This window comes from Amblyomma americanum, chromosome 7, assembly GCF_052857255.1.
Source record: "Amblyomma americanum isolate KBUSLIRL-KWMA chromosome 7, ASM5285725v1, whole genome shotgun sequence".
NCBI classification, from domain to species: domain Eukaryota; kingdom Metazoa; phylum Arthropoda; class Arachnida; order Ixodida; family Ixodidae; genus Amblyomma; species Amblyomma americanum.
In genome coordinates this window covers 5,255,480-5,273,903 of record NC_135503.1, presented here as the reverse complement: position 1 = coordinate 5,273,903, position 18,424 = coordinate 5,255,480, and the positions used below count along the sequence as shown (strand labels likewise).

Below are 18,424 nucleotides of genomic sequence, written 5' to 3'. Positions count from 1 at the left end.
GCGAAGAATTGAAGTCCCCCACAGGTTCGAAGTCAGCGCGAGTCAAACGGACCAAGTGCAGCCGTCATCAAACGCCAGCAGGGACGCGACGCGCGCGTACTAATCTACCGGAGAACGCGGCTCGCCACAAGAAAAATCAGCGTTCATGAAGCAGACATTGGCACACGGCACAAAATCACATGTGCCTCATATGTTTGCACGAAAACAGCCAGGAGTAATTTTGCAGTTCGCACGCTGCGTTTGCAATTGGAAGCGTTATTCTCTTTAATGTTGGAGATGACTCCACCTGGTGAGCAATTCATGATCTATGGAGAGATGGGAAACACTAGAGGGCTTTCAGGGTTTTCGTTGCGGTCCGGAGATTCGCGTGAGGCTAACCAAAGACACGTACAAGTCCGGAAGTTTGTTCGCTCGTCACGAACGAATAAAACCATTGACATGCACGAAGAATCCACGATAGTAAATGCACGCGATTATGTTCTGTGAAATATTCACAGCGCTCTCAAAAATCGCACACATCTGCGTCTTCATGTCATGTCGCTTGCAAGCGGCGGCGGCCAGGAGACGCCTAAAACACACGCCGAAGCACTGGCCTTGTAAAACACTCGCATGAGGTATTTATTGCACTTTCTGCTTGAAATTTATTACATGAATCAGAACATTAATAAATGTAATCACGTCCATTTTTCGAATAAAAAATTCGAACTTCGTACACAATACACTGTTGAAAACATAGCCATAAAAAGCGTCTCAGAGTGCAAGTACCTCGGTGTTTATTTCATGCAGACTCTTAAATGGAAAACACACATCCAGCAGTCAATATCTAAAGCAAGTAAAATGTTGTTCCTTATTCGTAGAAATTTCAAATCAGCATCAAAAGATGTTACAGAAACGCTTTATTTCTTGCATGTAAGATCCATCCACGTTTACGCCTCCATTATTTGGGACCCATATCAGGCATGTTAGATTGAAGCAATAGAAAAACTCCAAAATCAGGCTGCACGCTTTGTATCCAATAATTATAACCATGGGCGTCCGGATAGGGGGGGGGGGGGGGGTTAAGAGGGGCAGCTGCACTCCCCTGGAAATTTGGACAATAATATTTTTTCGCTCGAGCTAAAAAGTTGATTAGCACACTGAGGTTCCTCATATCCGTAGACGCGCCATTCAGGATTGCGAAGGAACTTTGCACTCTGCACACTATGACTTAATCTTGCTGGTGATGGCACGGCAGCGAAAGAATGACGGGCTGAAGATAGCGAACAATCCTGAATGAGAGGAACGCTTGAGGTTTTCTATCTTGAACTTCGATATCTACGCAGTATTATCGCGAGAACTTCCGCTTTCTCATAAATTGCCGGCTACATTTAGGGAAAAGTCTAGACCGCCACACTTAGTAAGGAAAGTGTGACACCTTCCCGTGACGTCAGAATTGCTTGCAGAACCTCCTTGCCGAAATGACGAAACTTCGACTACCCCGCCACCCAAACCAAGCCTACACAAGTCCGCCCCTCAAAAAGCTTGTACGCTTGTAGTGCACTGAAAGCCAATGCGAGTAGTGTCATTATGCGATCCATTTCAACGAATTAATACAGGACCACATAATTATTTTGGTCCCAGATAAATGCAACCGCAAGCAAATTTTGTGTATGGCTACCTATCAATTAAATAAGCTTTTTTATTAATGGAAGAGTGTAAAATATTCGTAGGGGTCTTTGATTTGCTTCAGTTTCTGGTTATGAAGACGATTTTCAATCGCTTAGGACGAGTTTATACAGTGTAAACAACCAGGGAGCCACACTGCCATGAAAACGGCTGCAGTGCGCCTGCGGTACGTATGATTTTCCGGAAAAAAGAGGAGGCAAAGTGTATCTATGAACTTCCATTCTGTGCATGACCACATCACTGAGCTGCAACGTATTTTTCACGGCCACCGGAAAAACGCTGTAGAGGAATTCTCCGACATCATGAATGCAGCAAGGGAGGAAGCCAATCACTTAAATGTGGTGATATCTGTACCAAGGCAAGTCTCTCGTACGGCCCACCGAGACGGGATTCAGTCGCCGGGGGAATACTACCGTGTGGAAATATATGTGCCGTACTTGGACTCTCTGACTGCTTCTTTAGCTCGCCGGTTTTCTGAAAGCAATGAGAGGAGCTTCAAACTTCTCCAGTTGCATCCGTCAAAAATGAAGCACTTGAGTCGTGTTGAGTTCGCTGCCCTCGCCGAAGAACTCCGATGAGTTTACGGCATCGACAACTTCAAGGAAGAGGCCGTCTCTCGGTACGGGATGTGGTGCAACAAAACTGGAGACCCATCAGAAATAACTTACTGCGAGCTTCTACAACAGGCCATGACATTCTTCCCCGGTGTTGCAAAAACCATAGAGGTGGCTCTGGCTTTGCCAGTTACTACCTGTACGGTCGAACGCTCCTTCAGTACAATGAGGGGAGTGAAAACCTTGCTACGCTCAACGATGACAAACGACCGGCTGGACGGCCTTTGTATGATGAGCGTGCCCCGAGAGCGTGTAATGAAGCACAGAAATGACTTTATCACCCGTGTCGTCACGCAATTCACCCAGAAAAATCCGAGGCGTCTGCAGCTGCTGTTCAAGGAAGACTGACCGAGTCACTGTAGTTTCCTGTTTGTGAACATATTGTGCTGTGTGCTGGTCATCAATTCGGGTGAGTCGAGAACCCACATGCAGCAAGACTGAGCACTTTTCTCCACGAAGTGATAGTATCTTTTTGCATTTTTATTAATTTTAATTGTTTTTTCGTTAATTAACTCCAATGTATCTCTCCAAGCCACGCATTAATTTGCTGTTTGTAATTTTCTTCCATGTGTGCATTTTGCTTATTTATAAATAAATAAATAAATTTACTTCGCAAATAGTGCATTTTTGCTGCGAACATACCGCTGCCACCCCCCCCCCCCCCTCCTCCACCCACCCTCCTGAATTGTGCGGACGCCCTTGATTATAACCCCTTCCAAAGTATCACTGAGATAAAATCATTGCTGGGCTGGGAACCGTTAAACACCAGAAGAAGAAATTTGAGAAAATTCTTCCACCGCATCTTCAGGAATTGACAGCCGTAACTACCTTTTGGAGCCAACTTACGTCTCGACTCGGCACGACCACTACAAGAAGGTGCGCGAATACAATTCTAATACAGGTTTTCTAAATCATTCTTTCCACAAACTGTGAAAGACTGGAACTTGTTGCCGGAAGAGTAGATTTCAGTGTTTGATAATCGCGATTTTTATTGTCGACTGTATTCCTGAAAATCTACTCCTGTCTTACTATTGTTCAAGCTTTCTGCTACCTTCAATAATGTTCACTTATTGTTTTGTTTTACTTTGACGTTAACTTCGCTTAATGTTTTTGTTGCTTTTTCTGTGAAAATGAACACGTTTTTAAACTGTCTCCCCTGCGATAATGCGTTCTAGGCGACGCAGGTATTCTGTAAATAAATAAATGATAGCATTAATTTCAACATACTCCTGCTCTGACCGGAACATATAATTTTCCCAGCGCCATGGTTTGCTGCTTCACGGAGCAGGAACAACTTCACTCTTCATACCATTATTGCTGCAGTAGAACATGAAATTAAGGACAACGCACAACGGAGCAATAAACGCTCACCTTAAAGGGGCAGTGCATGAGGACTTGCAAACTGAAGTTGACTGGTAACTATAGACTGCGGTAACAATGGAAAACGACGTACAGGTGCCGCCATCACTCGGCGATTGCGCAAGTATTTATTTAAGCGCATACTTCATAAGAGTGGCGAGTTTAGCGAGCAGTCTTTAAACTCGTGTAGAGGTTCGAACAGATCCTGTGTTATTTTGTCAAAGTTGCCTCACAAAAAGACCTTACGTAAAGCAGGTTTTTGTGCAGAGCAGGAGATCCAGAGGGGTAGAGCATGAGCCACTGTATCTCGTAGGTGATGTGACGAACTGATCAGGATAACCGATTATCCTTAAGAGTAACGGAGTGGATTCGAAGAAAAGGCAATCGTAGCAAGGGGCGGCAGAAAGCAAGGTGGCCGGATGAGATTAAGAAGTCTGCGGGGATAGGGTGGCCGCAGCTGGCACAGGACAGGGTTAATTAGAGAGGTATGGGAGAGGCCTTTGACCTGCAGTGGGCATAGTCAGGCTGATGATGATTACGAGATCACTGACAGAGACACTTCATGCGGAGTGGACTTCATCTGCTCAATGATGATCATGTCTGAAATATCATTGATCACATTTCAAACGTGATAAGTCTGAAATGATGAGTGTGTCACATGTGAAATGTTATTGCTGTTAAGCTGGTAGTATTTCCAGCAGCAGGCGTGCGTTCGGTGAATCATAAAAACTGTCAAGATCTAGGAAGAACCTCCTCGTTAAGAGAGGCACATGAGCCACGGAAAGCAGCGAGTTCTGCTCTGTTGCGGATGCAGCTCCCGGGAGTCCTGTGACATCGGGTTCTGCACCGAGTGCCTAGTGCGCAAGCGCTGCGCCACGTGGGTTGGGGGCCTACAAGAAAGGCAGCTAGGGTTTCACTCACGGGAGGGTCCCTATGAGCTGTTCCTCGATGAGCATCGCTCGCATAGCTTCATTACGCCGCTCTTGGTGTGCCAGTTGCGTCTCAGCCTCTAGAAGATGGCGCATCCTGATCAGGATAGCGGCTCGTAGCTCCCGCTCGCGGCTGTCGCACGTGGCACTCCCCCTGTGTGACAGCTGCCACCCGTGACTGCTGCTCGCCGCGGGTTCCCGGGGGTTAGAGAACAAGCGGTGGGAGCTTTTGCGCGGCCTCTTGTCGCCGCCATTTTTAGGCGTTTCAGCTTCGAGGGTGGCAATTGTTCCAGATTTGTTCTTTTCGCCGCTGTCCCCATATTTGCTCTCGCAGTTGGCACTCACCTGAGCCGCCTTCTGGTCGGCCTTGAGCAGGCTATCGGCGCTAGCATGTGGTCGCGTGCCAAAATATGTGCCTCCTGTTTTGCTTTCGTCTTCAGCCTTCTCACATGTCCTCACCTCAACGTCTTCGCCCGCGTTATTGGCTGTGGCCTCGGGGCCTGAGGTAGATCCTTTGTCCGCGTTGTTATCATCACTTTCCATGCTTACAGTAGAACAATCGTCGTGACTTTCAAACGCGTTGCCTTCTTCGCAGTCATAGGACTCCGTGTCGTTTTCTTTGTTAACGTCAGCCTCGCACCACTTTGGCGGTGAAGCGTGTGGCAAGGGTTCTTTGTGGTGGCTGTCGAGACGAAGGCCTCCCCCCGCAAACTTCCCCAGAAATTCCGCGTGCGCAGGGCCGGACTGTTGCTTCTTTTTGGCATCGTTGAAACTGCGGATGCCGCCGGTGCCGTGCGTGACCACAGACACGCGAAGGGACGTAGACGGCGGTGCCTGCTTGACAAGCCGATTCGGCGAGACGTGCGGATCGGCATTGCTCAGACAGACGGCCGACTGCTTCCCGACAGGGCTGCTGAAATGGTGATCCCACTGCTGCTCAGCCAGCTTTTCTGGCTGCGCCGCCTCATGTTGCTTCCGCTTCTTATCCCTTTCCGTTTGGACCTGCCCCTGCTTCTGATGGGCGGGCATCTTTCCGTTGGTTTCTTGCTTACTCCCGCCCACGTCCGCACGCATCCCTTGACCGGTGAGATCCGAAATTCCGGAACGTTGGGTCTTCTGCTTGCCAATGCAACGGGGGGCTTCGCTGACATCATGCGTGGCCGCCTGAGTGGACGGAGACGACGAGGGCTCCTGCTCGGAGACCAGCTGGCCCGACGCGACATCGGCGATGATCGCCTCTGTGGAGGACTGCCACTCGACAGGGCTCCGAGATCGGTGATCGTGTGGTTGACGCCCTCCCTGTCTCGGCGCCTCCTCATGGTGCAGCTTCTGCTTCTTCTGGCAATATTTCTGCTCCTGCTCTTGGATCTGATGAGCATGCACGCTTCGGCTGGTGCCTTGTGTGTCCCTTTCGATGTCTGCACGGTCGATGTTTGTGCTGTCGAGCTGCGCAGCAGTAAAAGCGTCGGCACTATTGCAGGCCCTGTCAGAAAAAAAAAATAAGGAGGAACAACGGAATGTCCCACATGAATGACGGTAATTGATCTGAGCGCATGCAAAGACCCAAAAGAACAACTGCGAAGCAAAGCGAAGTTCTCTTGTTTTACCGCCACGTAGCGCATGACAATAAACTATCTGTCGTATTTTTCCTAAAAAAAAAAACGCTTTAATAAAATGCTTTTACTTTAATAAGTTGCATGACAGTAGCGATGGTTCATTTAAAATCATCTTTATCCGTGCAGTACACTATGCGTAACAAACGCTGCCAACATTCGTTCTTGTGTACGCACTGGCTTCCGCAAGCCGTGCAGCGTGAGATGGGGTGACCGTATTGTAAAAATATCAATTTTGGACAATTTTCCCGAAAAACACGTCATGTATATATATATATATATATATATATATATATATATATATATATATATATATATATATATATAACACACCGACTATCTCGTCGTCCACAGTGGATGTAAGCATGAAATGTACTGCAGGAAACGCGAACCGTTTTCTAGGACGGCTCTTGCAAGGGGCGCTTCGTCAGCCCCTTGTCTTTACTTCAGCTTTTATTCACGAGTAACAGCGCGCCCTGCTTTTTTTGCTGCTTTTTATGTATGGCGACCCGCGCGACCAGCGGTCGTGAATGTCCCAGCGTACAGGGCTCCTTCGAGCCGAGCGACAGCTCCGCGCGCCACGGGACCACGAAGACGCTGTTGTTAACGCCTGTGCTGCTGCGGCGGCAGCGCAGCGCCAGGCGAACTGAAAGCTTTGCCAAAGTTCGTTTAGGTTCGCCTGCGTGTTCTCCTCCGTTCTGGCGCATAGTCACTCGCGGCGCGCAGACAAGGGCAGTTAAATGCATTTCATGCTTAATACTGTCCCTGGTCTCCTTGAAAGCGTGGGAAAAAGCCAATGGAGCTAGATTCTTCAAGAAGTGGGTTTTAGTCATTCAGAACAGCTCTGAATTTTTAATCGTTTTAATAAACGCCCACTGGCTAAACTTTGAATAGAACGAATGTAAGGCCAGGCATGGAGATGACGCTGCCTTAGACGTGGGAGAGATGTCACATAGAACCTAAATCATTTGGAAAAACCCAATCTTATCTATCAAATTAGTTATACCAAAAACGCGACTTCTTCCATTGAAGCGGCACAGGCCGCAAGGCTTCGCAGCGCTAGCTGGCAGCTCTCCGAATTCCTGACAAGTGCGAGAAATAAATTTTAATTTTACCTTCTCTGGTAACAGCTTTACCATTTTTTTTATTGTGTACTGTGAGTCTCATCAGGGACTGCAACAGGAAGGGCACTGTATGATACAACAAAACTGGTGTGTTGCACACATTGGTAAGTAAAACGTTTCCAGATGAGCCCAAAACAAGTACACGGAGGAATTTCCTCATGAAGCAAGACAGAAAAAACTTGAATTTCTAAGTATGACAAATTTGCGAACATTTCCGTAAGAGAGGAGAGAATGGCGTATATGCGTAAGTATTGTTTTGGTTAAACAGGAGCCCAAGGCTGGCTGGAGAGCGGCGATCGATAATAGTGGCATCTGACAGCAATTCGTGAACCATTATAACTGTCCTCTGTGATATGAATCGGCACCTTGACGTACCGCGGATCGCAGCGCCCAAATAATGAGCCCTCCTCAAAGGAGAGTGGCTGCGCCAGTGAATGATTTGCAGTTGGATATTCTGATTCCTGGACAGCCTTCCACACCAGGTCCCCATTAAAAGGAAAGGGCGTACTTAGAACCATACGAAGCCGTTGAGTAGCGCGGGTCCCTCTCGGCGTGGAGCTCTTGCAGGTGACGCGAAAGCACTGCCACCACCAGGAAGTCGTAGTCGGTGCGACAGCGCCCTGGGCAGCTCATGTATTCGCAGCGCCAGTACAGCAGGTTGTCAGCCTCTTTCTCCAGCATGTACCAGAAGTTGCCGATCTTCCTCGTAGACTGCACGCACACAGAACCGCACATCGCTTAATAAATACCACACACTCTGTTACGTCGCGGAAAGCTCGCTATTTGCGCACACTGCGGGGCATCACCATTCGTGAATGCAACGGCACACTGCCACAGAGGCATGCCCACAGGCGCAATGACAAAACTTGGCACATCTCCAAAACGCGTGCCGTTGCAGCTGCCGGAGTGTTCACATGTTTCTGCCCAACAGACCATGGGCTGCGACTGCGACACTGGAAGGTGCGCTAGTAAGGAAATGTGGAAGGTTCAGAACAAATAAATAAGACAAAAACAGAGACAATCAATGCGGCTGGTGCGACAGAGTATGCGTTAGCACTGCCACACCGCAACCCCTCGCTCCACTCTCCCCATCCAATCCAGCAATCATAGCGTGACATGCCATGCGTACTCCCCCCTCTACCCTCTCACTCTCCATCCGTTGCCTCCCACCTTCTTTCCGTCGTCTCTCTGCCTCTATTCCGAAACAGGGGAGAGGATTTCCCTCTCTTCACTTTGTCACCTGCCGACCGAGGCTTCAGACGGACGGAGTTTTCCGTCACGAGGTGTTTAGTGCCGTCGCATTAAAATTACAAGAGAAACTAGGCTACGGCTTGGTTAAAAAATTCGGCGGGGGCCGTCATTGGTCGCGACAAATCTGAGCGTGGAAGCGGCGGCCGCTTAGCGCTGATGCTGCCTACACTCTTCCTAGCAAGAACCACTTCCGATATGACGGGTGGGCGCGATCCTAATTCCCCTATCTCCGCCTTCTGGAGTTGGAGCGATAACAGCAGTCCGCTGAAGCTGTTTTGGGGAACTGAGGGCGATACGGCACTATCTACCGCATGCCTGCACGCGCCAATGGCAGCTCGGGAAGCACACGGCATTAGATTAAAGGGACTATGCAATAAATTATTTGAGAGTACGTAAAGCAGACGAGAGATAGGCATTTCATCACTCGTCACCCCAACGCAAGAATTTTTAAGCTAGCATCAATAACAACGAAGATATAGATGATTAAAAATTACGCTCCTCCTCTCTCCCCTCAACTCGTACACGCGGGACACCAAACAAAAATAAAGAAAACAGTCTGGGACTGGGCCCCGCCTTTGAATACGTCATCAGATGACGTTCGCTTTGCAACTTCCGGTTGTCGCTCCTAGCCCCCCAGCAGCAGCGTCGGTGGCGTGGCGGCACCTCTCCGGTCTCTCTTCGCCTTCCTGGATTGCGGCGTGCGTCGGGTTTCTTCGCTTGTCGTCTGTTGCAGTTAGCAGTAATAAATCCGGACCTCGAGGTGCGACTGCTCGCTTTTACGGCCGTGATGGGCATCGAGCCCTATGCGTGCCCACGAAGAGCCGTGCGAGTGGCTCCGGAACTCCCGACAGAAAGAGGCGGCAGAGGAAAATTGAAACCATATGCGCGAAGGCAGTGCCCTGTCCCGCGCTTGCCCGAGAGTGGCGCGCGGCGGCATGAGCAGACGATTTTCACGGCTACCGGAAGTGTGCCCGTGACGTCGTGGCTGCTGTGGCTCCAGCGAATGACAGCGTGTGGTGGCCTGGCGACGCCATGGGTAGTGTGACGTCTTTCTTCCACGATATTAGTTCCAAAATCGGTTACTACGAGCACACCAATCGGCCCACGAATTTGAAAAAAAAAAACACGTTTTTTTTAAATTTATAATAAATTGCCGGCTCAGTTCCGAAGACTTATACTTGGTGTGAATTCTCATTAGCATCATTTCTAAACATAGAAAACATTTACAAGCGACTTTGAATTCTTTGCATAGTCCCTTTAACGTTGTAAAGTTGTTTTCGTAAGTTGCCGCTATCTTACATGGTAAATGGTTCTAACTTTGTGGAAATGTCAAAATTAACAAGTAATGTTTACTTAAAATGCTGAGGATTAGTTCGTCATTTCAACTAAGTATATAGTGTTAGTGTTCGAAATGCTAATGTAATGCTCAAATTCGAGCCAATCAAAGTGGCGCACGTGTCACCTGGACAACGTCGCCGTCCTTTCTACAGACCTTCCGTCCCACCTGGTCCGCCTTGAGCGTGTCCTGCAATGCCTGACCGACGCCGGCCTGCAACTCAGCTTGAAAAAGTGCTGCTTTGCTGCCCGGCGGCGGCTTACCATCTCGCGCCACGTACGTCGTCCCAAAGAAGGTGATCTTCCCGATTCTGCCAAACTGCGTGCAATCGCCGAGTACCCTCGACCCACCTCACTGCGTTGCTTTTCAGGGCTGTGCTCTTATTTCCGCCGCTTCGTGCGCAACTTCGCTTCCATTCTGCCTCCTCTGCCTGAGATGCTTGCCGGCGACCCCAGACTCTCGTCTTGGACATCAGCCTGTGATGCGGTGTTCTCCACGCTCCATGATTCGTCACCTGCTTGTGTCCCCTCCAGTCCCCCGCCATTTCGACCCGAGCTAACATGCTGAAATTCGCACTGAACATGTTGTTGTGTATGCCAGCCGCATTTTTGCAAAAGCCGAAAGAAAATATTCTGTAACGAAAAAGAATGCTTGGCGATGATTTTGGGATGATTGGGACTATTAGAAAGTTCGGACCTTGCGCATATGGTCGCCCATTTTCTGTCGTTACCGATTAGCACGCCCTCTGCTGGTCGTCCTCCACCAAAGACCCTTTCTGGCCGTCTTGCTTCTTGGGCGCTACGGTTACAAGAGTACGGCAATGAAGTCGTCCGTCGATCTGATGCCGACGCCCCCTCGCGCTTCCCACCACCTTTTGTGTTCAATTCCACATCTCTCGGCCCCAGTGACTCCTCTTCCCTGGACATTGCCAACCGATACTTCATTTGAACGACGCCAGGGCCCCTGGATCGCTTCCCTCCTCACTCCACTATCTACACCATCTACGTGCCCTGCGGCCCTGACTCTCAGCGGTCAAGCCGGCCAATTTGCAGTACAGTACAATGGGTACACGCTTAATTCCCCTGGATTGGTGGCCGGCGTAAACAGGGTTAAAGGCTTGGGAAATGGGTCTTTGACCCCACCTTGAGCGAACAAAAATATTTTGTGTCATGGCGCTCTTTGGCCATAGATGCCCTTGCGCCATAAAACTGCATCATCATCATCACCACCACCACCACCACCACCACTACCACCACCACCACCACCACCACCACCACCATCATCATCATCATCATCATCATCACGAATCTCCTTGCAGAGTACCAAGACCTATACCGTGTTTCCTGCCAGGCCTCTCCAGTGAACTATAACATTATTGAACCATTTTCGTCGCCTATAGATGTGTGCCATCGAGGCCACGAAACAGTGCACGTCGACCGTGCTCCCTAAGTCGGCAGCATGCCTCCTTTTCCGCCGAGAGGCAATCGTAGAGTAGCAGCTAGACACGCTCGCCCACTGTGGTGAACTGTGCGCGTGAAAGACGACAACGACCCAGAGGTGTAAAGCTCGATCGTCGACCGAACGCCTGAGGGCATCATCATCATCATCACCGAACGCTTGACCTGGGCCGTTGTTGGGCGCTGCACTAATACCTAAAGAGAGACCCTTAAAGGGCAACTGAAGAGGTTTTAGAATTCGATTAGTTAAAAATGACCGGATGAGTGAATAATGCAGGTAAAATATGCGAAATCGTTTCACGCTAGCATTTGATATGACGCGTAATCACCGAATAAAGCGGCGCTGGCGTTCAGGCTTCACTGCAGTGCATAGCGATGGGCAGAGGTCCCGTTAATGACGTCACGTACCACCAAGCTACGTTTCCAGCGAAGAAACGGTTGTTTCTTTAAAGAAAACCGACGCCATTGAAAGTGAAGCTCACGAAGCATTGTTTGGCGGCATCGAACGAAGCACGGCAGCGCGCATGCGAACGCAGCTGACACTTGAAATTTCGGCGATAATGACGTCACTACGAGTTTTCCCGCACTTCTCCAACACTGTAATCGACGACTACGTCACAGTTTTAAACGCTAGTGCAAAAATACTCAGCATGCTTTAATATAGATTAGATAGATTGAAATTCTTGAATAAGCTCGAATTCTAAAAAAAAAAAAAACATTCCAGCTTCCTTTTAACGGCAGACATACAAGTATGAGCCCATTGTATCAGTCAGAATTAAATGGATGTGCAATATGCATGTAATAGTCGTGCTGTATATACTGCAGCGCTCTACTGTCACCCTCTTTTCTCCGTGCCCCCTTGATGGGTGTTGACTTAAAGGTGCCCTAAAGAGGAGCACGAACTCATCTTTTTACCGCGGGACCTTTACCTACACGTTCCCAGCATTCTTAGAAACTTCGAACTATTGTCCTGTGGGGCCGATCGCCCTAATTAAGTTGGATCAAACGTCTCGGCTCCCGCTTTTTTTTAACTCAACGCGGTAGGTAGGAGGAGTCAACCAACGCGTCAGCCAGTCCTGTGGCGACTTGCCGCTCTGCCATCGGCGGAGTGGTACGTAAATCAGAGAGTCCACGTGTATTTTTATTTCCGTGGGCCTAATTTGCGGCTATATTGCCTGTGACTGACACTGTTTATTCACTCAAGCCTAAAAAAAAAAACAAAATAAAAGCGAAAGCGAAGCCGCCTCTGGACTGGCTGCAAGGCACTCCACGCGTTGGTTGACTCCGCCTACTTACCGCGTAGAGTTCAAAAAATGGCGGAAGCCGGGACCTTTAATCCTATTTAATTAGGGCAGTCGACCTTACAGGACAATAATTCGAAGTTTCTAAGAATGTTCGGAACGTGTAGATCGATTTGCCGCGGTAAAAAGGCGAGTTCAGATTTCTCTTTAGTGCCCCTTTAAGCCCACAACTGGTGGGTGTGGTCCTGAAATGTTGCTTGATGTTTCAGCTGAAGTGGCATATACAAGAGAGTCAAGAGTCAAGAAGTCTTTATTGAGTAACACAAACAAAATGTATACACAGATATTTGGACCGATAGCCAATGAGGCTAGTAAGCGGTCCAATACAAAATAACATATAGGACAGCAATCACAAACACATTGAAGAAAAACTAACTTTGTAGCCTTGCTTCCATTCCCAAAAAATGTTTCTTGCATGTCAGTTTTCCCCGCCGCGGTGGCTCAGTGGTTAGGGCGCTCGACTACTGATCCGGAGTTCCCGGGTTCGAACCCGACCGCGGCGGCTGCGTTTTTATGGAGGAAAAATGCTAAGGCGCCCGTGTGCTGTGCGATGTCAGTGCACGTTAAAGATCCCCAGGTGGTCGAAATTATTCCGGAGTCCTCCACTACGGCACCTCCTTCTTCCTTTCTTCTTTCACTCCCTTCCTTATCCCTTCCCTTACGGCGCGGTTCGGGTGTACAACGATATATGAGACAGATACTGCGCCATTTCCTTTCCCCAAAAAACCAATTATTATTATTATTATTATTATTATGTCAGTTTGAAATTCCTAGCTTGTTTCTTTCGTGAGTGATTTATTAAGTGAAAGAAAAGGTTAATGTTTATCTGTGACATTTCAGGAATGTTAGAAGGAAAAGACGTTGCTACACTGCATTCATGTTCGAATGAAATAAGCACATTATTTAAACGCTTCAGGGCTATCTAAGTCGCTGCCGACCGTGTGCGCTCAAATACAGTGGCATCTGCAGCATGGGTACTCCGCACGTCCTACGCACACGATCCACTGATAGAGTTATTCCAAACTTTTTGCCGAAAAAGAAGCCAGCTTCGCCCGAGTTTGGCGCTGTATCGGTGGCCGAAGGCTATAAAACCGGGCGGTCGCGAACAATACTCACGAGCAGCCTGCCGAAATTACACGAATGGCAGGATAGGTCGTCATGCGCTCCGTATACTCCTCGCAGCGAGGGACATAATAAAAGCCCACGCAGAGAACGACAAGACCACACAAAAAATTGTGTGGGTACCGGGACACACGGGGCTGGCAGGGAACCAAGAGGCCGCCAGGATAGCTCGAAGATACACTACTTCCCGAGCATCCGACGAAACCGCGGAACTTGTGCCAGCACCCAAGGAATACTAGGCCATACTACAAAACTACAGAGGCAGAAGAGCCCGACATTCCCCGCCGCACACATCTCTCAACAGATGGGAAGCTGTCACTTGGAGACAATTGCAGAGAGGTTCTTACCCAAACCTGCGCATACTAAACAAAATGCACCCTACGATATACGCGGACAAATGTCCCTGGTGCGACGAAAAACCCTCACTATATCACATCGCATGGGCCTGTCAAAACATATACGTGGTCCCCAAAATACAAAACCTGAGTGCGGAGCAATGGGAGAGACTGCTGTCCAGCGACCGCTGTGAGGACCAATGAGGTCTGGGACGGCGAGCTCTACGGGCGGCAGTGGCCAGCGGAGCCCAGGGCTGAGGGAAACCGACCATTGATTCAAAGTGGACGAGCTCGACAGAGAAGACTCCTGGGGCTACAGCCAAGGAGAGAACATCTCTCAAGATACCCCACAACCACAGAGTAGAATAAAGCTTTCTCCTCCTCTCCTCCTGACGATTCTAGCCACTCAGAGTTTTGTGCGACGCGCTTGAGAACCCCAAATTAATATAAGAAACATTATATGAAAGCAAAAGCGGTACCTCTGCTCGCTTTCACATAAAAATGAAAAACTTATGTTTACGTTGCAAAAGACCAGCACGCGGAAACAGACGTGAGGGCTAACAACGCACACGCTTATCGAGACTACAGGCGTATAGTTTGAAAGCACGCGCTTTGCGCTGTGGCGTAGAATGTGAACACGGGGCAGAGTCAAAGGCTACTTTGCGGCGATTTTAATGGATTAGCTGATAAGGCGCGATAAACCTACCACAGGATCATTCGCGCACGGCTGTCTGTCCTGCTCTTCGAATACCTTTCTTGAAGTTCTTCCTTTCATTCCGCTCAGGTGCACCACTCCAGCTAACTACCGTAATTTATGGTATACAGTCGGCATACGTGTACAGACAGCTGTGCTCAGTTCTCGTTGAAAAAAAAATAAAGAAATAAATAGGTCACCCGCAGCTGGTACGCAGACCACAGGGATCAATTTTCAGCCCGCAATGCTGCAAAGACGCCAAAATAAAAAAAAATTGATTGCTTTCTTTCGGGACTGCACTCTTTTTCTACCATTGCTGAAAGAAATTATGCAGTCTCACAACTCGCCATGATCTGCATCATCCTGGATCTTAGAGCAAGCACTGGCTGCCATTTCTATATTAACTAAGGACTAGTTCTAGTGCCTTCCTCGCTTAGGTTTCGTTTGGAGCAGTAGTTTGTAGCCTTGACTTGACCTTCTTTCTTGCGAGGCGGAGCGCAGAGCAGAACATTACGAAGGTCGCTTGTGATACCGCCCATTCCTAACGAGGTAAAGCGCCGATGATCAGTCATGTGCTCTATTTTTCATAGCGGCCTGCTGGGCTAGCACACACGATATTCTTCGAAAGGAGATAACTGCTGCTCACTTACCACGCGTAAAACCCGCGGGCTCCGCTGTAGAAAGCAACATAAATGCAGCGCTAGTAAGACCGCAAAAGAAATGTCGACACTGAGAATTACGTTGTGATAGGCACATTATATAGGTGATTTGGAAAACAAAACTGTTACGTGTAGCCCGCATCTGTAATAGTGCGCACAAAGTAAAATTTTTACATTAAGACATATACAGTCTGCGCACTGTATAGCGGTATTTACGTTGCATGGCTACCATCATCACGGCCGAAATTGATCGGGAGACCTCCAATACGGCGTTTTTTATGACCTATTAACAGATTTGGAACGTTAAACTCTACTAACCCCGCGGAACATAACTTCACAGCGGCATAGTGGCAACTGTCGGCAACAGCTAGGACGCACCTGGTTCCTGTTGACTGCATCGTGCTGCTTCTTCCTCGTGTTGTTCTTCTGCGAGTGTTCACTGTTCACCTTCCGATGTTCCTCCTCGTCATGTTGCTTGAAATCAAACATCACGTGCTCGTGCTGGATGCAGATAGTGGAGAGCCGCGAAGGACAAGTTCTCACAACGCAGCGCCACAGGTAGCGCGGGCCGTCTTTGAGATGTAGCCTGAACGAATGACCGCCGTACACGACCTGCAGCCTGCCATGGTGGTCCTGCAGGCGAATCATCGGCGAATCTTCGCTTTCAGTGGCTGCCGACATCCCAGCGGGAGTCTCTCGTGCTGTCTCCATTTCACCCACTGGGGCACTGCCGCCCGGTGGCGCCACTTGCCCAGCGAAGCGTCGTCGGCAGTTTGGATCACTCCGGTACAGTAAAGACGAGGGAAGTCTGCGCCTACGTAACTGCGTAAAAGAATGCACTTTCCGGTGATCTTCTGCCCTGCGAGATAAAAGGAACATGCCTGTATAAGGGCTCCGCCCACTTTCTATATCAATCCTCCTCCCCTTTACCTCTCACCGCACCCTCTCAACGGGCTCGCGCCGGGAGAGTCAAGGCCATCAAGGTCGACCTTTACACCTGGACTCCATGTACGCGAAAACTCACGCGAAGGCGACGGCGGCGGCGACGGCTGGCGTTCGCTCCGTCGCTTGTGGGCAACCTCCATGCAAGCGAAGGCGGCAGGCGACGCGAACCCGCGACGTGCGCAGCGGACTCCGTGCTTTGCGCACTCAAGCTTAGAAACACGCCCGGAACCTGTTCTCTCTCTTACAATTTTTTGAGTGTGCCTCATAGTCAGGGCCAGAGGAATATTTCCTCTACAGCAGCGGTGTAGGGGCAGTGGAGATAGCCAAAGGCGTGCTTGCGGAGACGAAGTCGCATCACGGGTTCACGGGGGAGGTGTGCTTTCGTTCGCTGCCTGTGCACTCCGGCTTAGTAAAAACACTCCCATAAACTGTCACCGCAGTTTGATTGTAAGTGAGCAAACTATAATTTACCAGTAAGAATGCGCGCCGCGAGTGTTTCTGCACAGTTGGAGCGCAGCGGCACGGTGGATCGAGCGCCGGTACCCGCGGCTCGACAAGCATCTCTCCCTGCAGTACGCCCGCTCGCGTAGCCCGCTCCAAATGCTGTTAGCCCTCCGCACCCAACAAGTAGATTGTTTTAATTATTTAAATCATGCGGGTCTGCCTCTCAGCTACAAAACCAAATATTTTATCGACGGTGGCGATGACCAAAACGACGGGCGGGTTTCGTGAGATGTACCCGTGAGAAACCGTAGACAAACCGGAAACGGCTTTGGGGGGCTCTGGTTGGCCAGTCGCGTGGGGGACTTCCGGGCGACGAGCGAAATTTTCTGTGGGTGCAGATCCGAGCGACACGGCAAGCGACACATGCATTTTGCTTCGCGCGACGGCTTCGCTCGTCGCTTGCCGCCGTCGCCTTCGCGTTCGCGTGAGTTTTCGCATACATGGAGTCCAGGCTTTACGCCGACCCGCCTGTGCCCCCCGTGGGCCGGCAAACCGAAACTTTTCGCCCTGCTGCAAGGTGTGCCGAGGCACAGCCAGACTACACGGCGATCACTAAACTCAGAGGGAGCGCGCGGCCAGTCGCGGTATAGAGACAGCCTGCGCTCAATGCGCTGTAAGCGACCGTAGGCCGATTCACCTCAGGAAGAATGGCCAGCGCAATGAACCAACTTAAGTTCCGTGCATTAGAGCATTGTTTATGACGCCTCCATGCTTCAGCAGGTGCGGCAATTCACGAAGCGTCACATCACTCAGTTTGGCAGGTGTTCGGCGGGGGTTGTGTATGAGATACCCCTAACACGCGGAAAAGTATACATAAGCCAAAATGGCCGTTGAATAAGCGATCGACCGGCGGAACACCAACTTTCTAGGAAGAATGTGAAAGGGTCCGGTTTGCCCTTACATTGCGGCGCATGCTCTTGCCATGCCGGCCTTTGCTGGCTAGAACCAAGATCTTGAGGCGCAGTCGTGACCGGACAGCACGTGAGCTGGCTGAGGCTTTTTTTATTGACGATTCAGGGGATAACTACGTCAGCGATATGTCAATCAAATTGTATAAAATGAAAAAAAAAATGCTGCTGGCATGTGCGCTTTAGGCAATGATTTGGCATTCATAAAGGTATAACTGTGTGTTTCTTTCTGAATAAAGTCAGTCGCGAGTATGTGCCCTTTCTTTTGCTCTTCTCGTCCCTGTCTTTTCTGCGCATTTACCTTGCTTAAGTTCAGTAGCTGGATTACTGTGAACCACTTTTTCACTGCTGACGTGAAGCAGAACGCTGCCGGTTTTCTGTAGCAGTAGTGTTGGCCACTTGCACCAGAGAGAATTTCTCGGCTTGCTTCCTGGGGCGGTTGTTGACGTGAGCAAAGGGGATATTAGGCCGAAATCATATGCATGGAGAGACATCCAGAAACATGTGAACAACTGCCGAAGATGTAAGCCGAGCGAACGTGGTCGCCTTCAAAGAGGCAGAAAAAACAGCTGACATGGCGGCCTGTCACTAAAAAAAAAAAAAGGAGG

The 18,424-nt window shown here is 49.4% G+C and overlaps 1 protein-coding gene across 1 annotated transcript in view; it reads right to left on the bottom strand.

Moving 5' to 3' along the window:
* Positions 1-589: 589 nt before the first annotated feature.
* Positions 590-18,424, bottom strand: part of LOC144098315 (uncharacterized) — a 29,986-nt gene continuing 12,151 nt past the window's right edge. Inside the window, exon 3 of the mRNA XM_077630858.1 lies at positions 590-6,050. Coding sequence (XP_077486984.1) covers positions 4,556-6,050 — 1,495 coding nt within the window. The 3' untranslated portion in view covers positions 590-4,555. The remainder of the gene's footprint in view (positions 6,051-18,424) is intronic.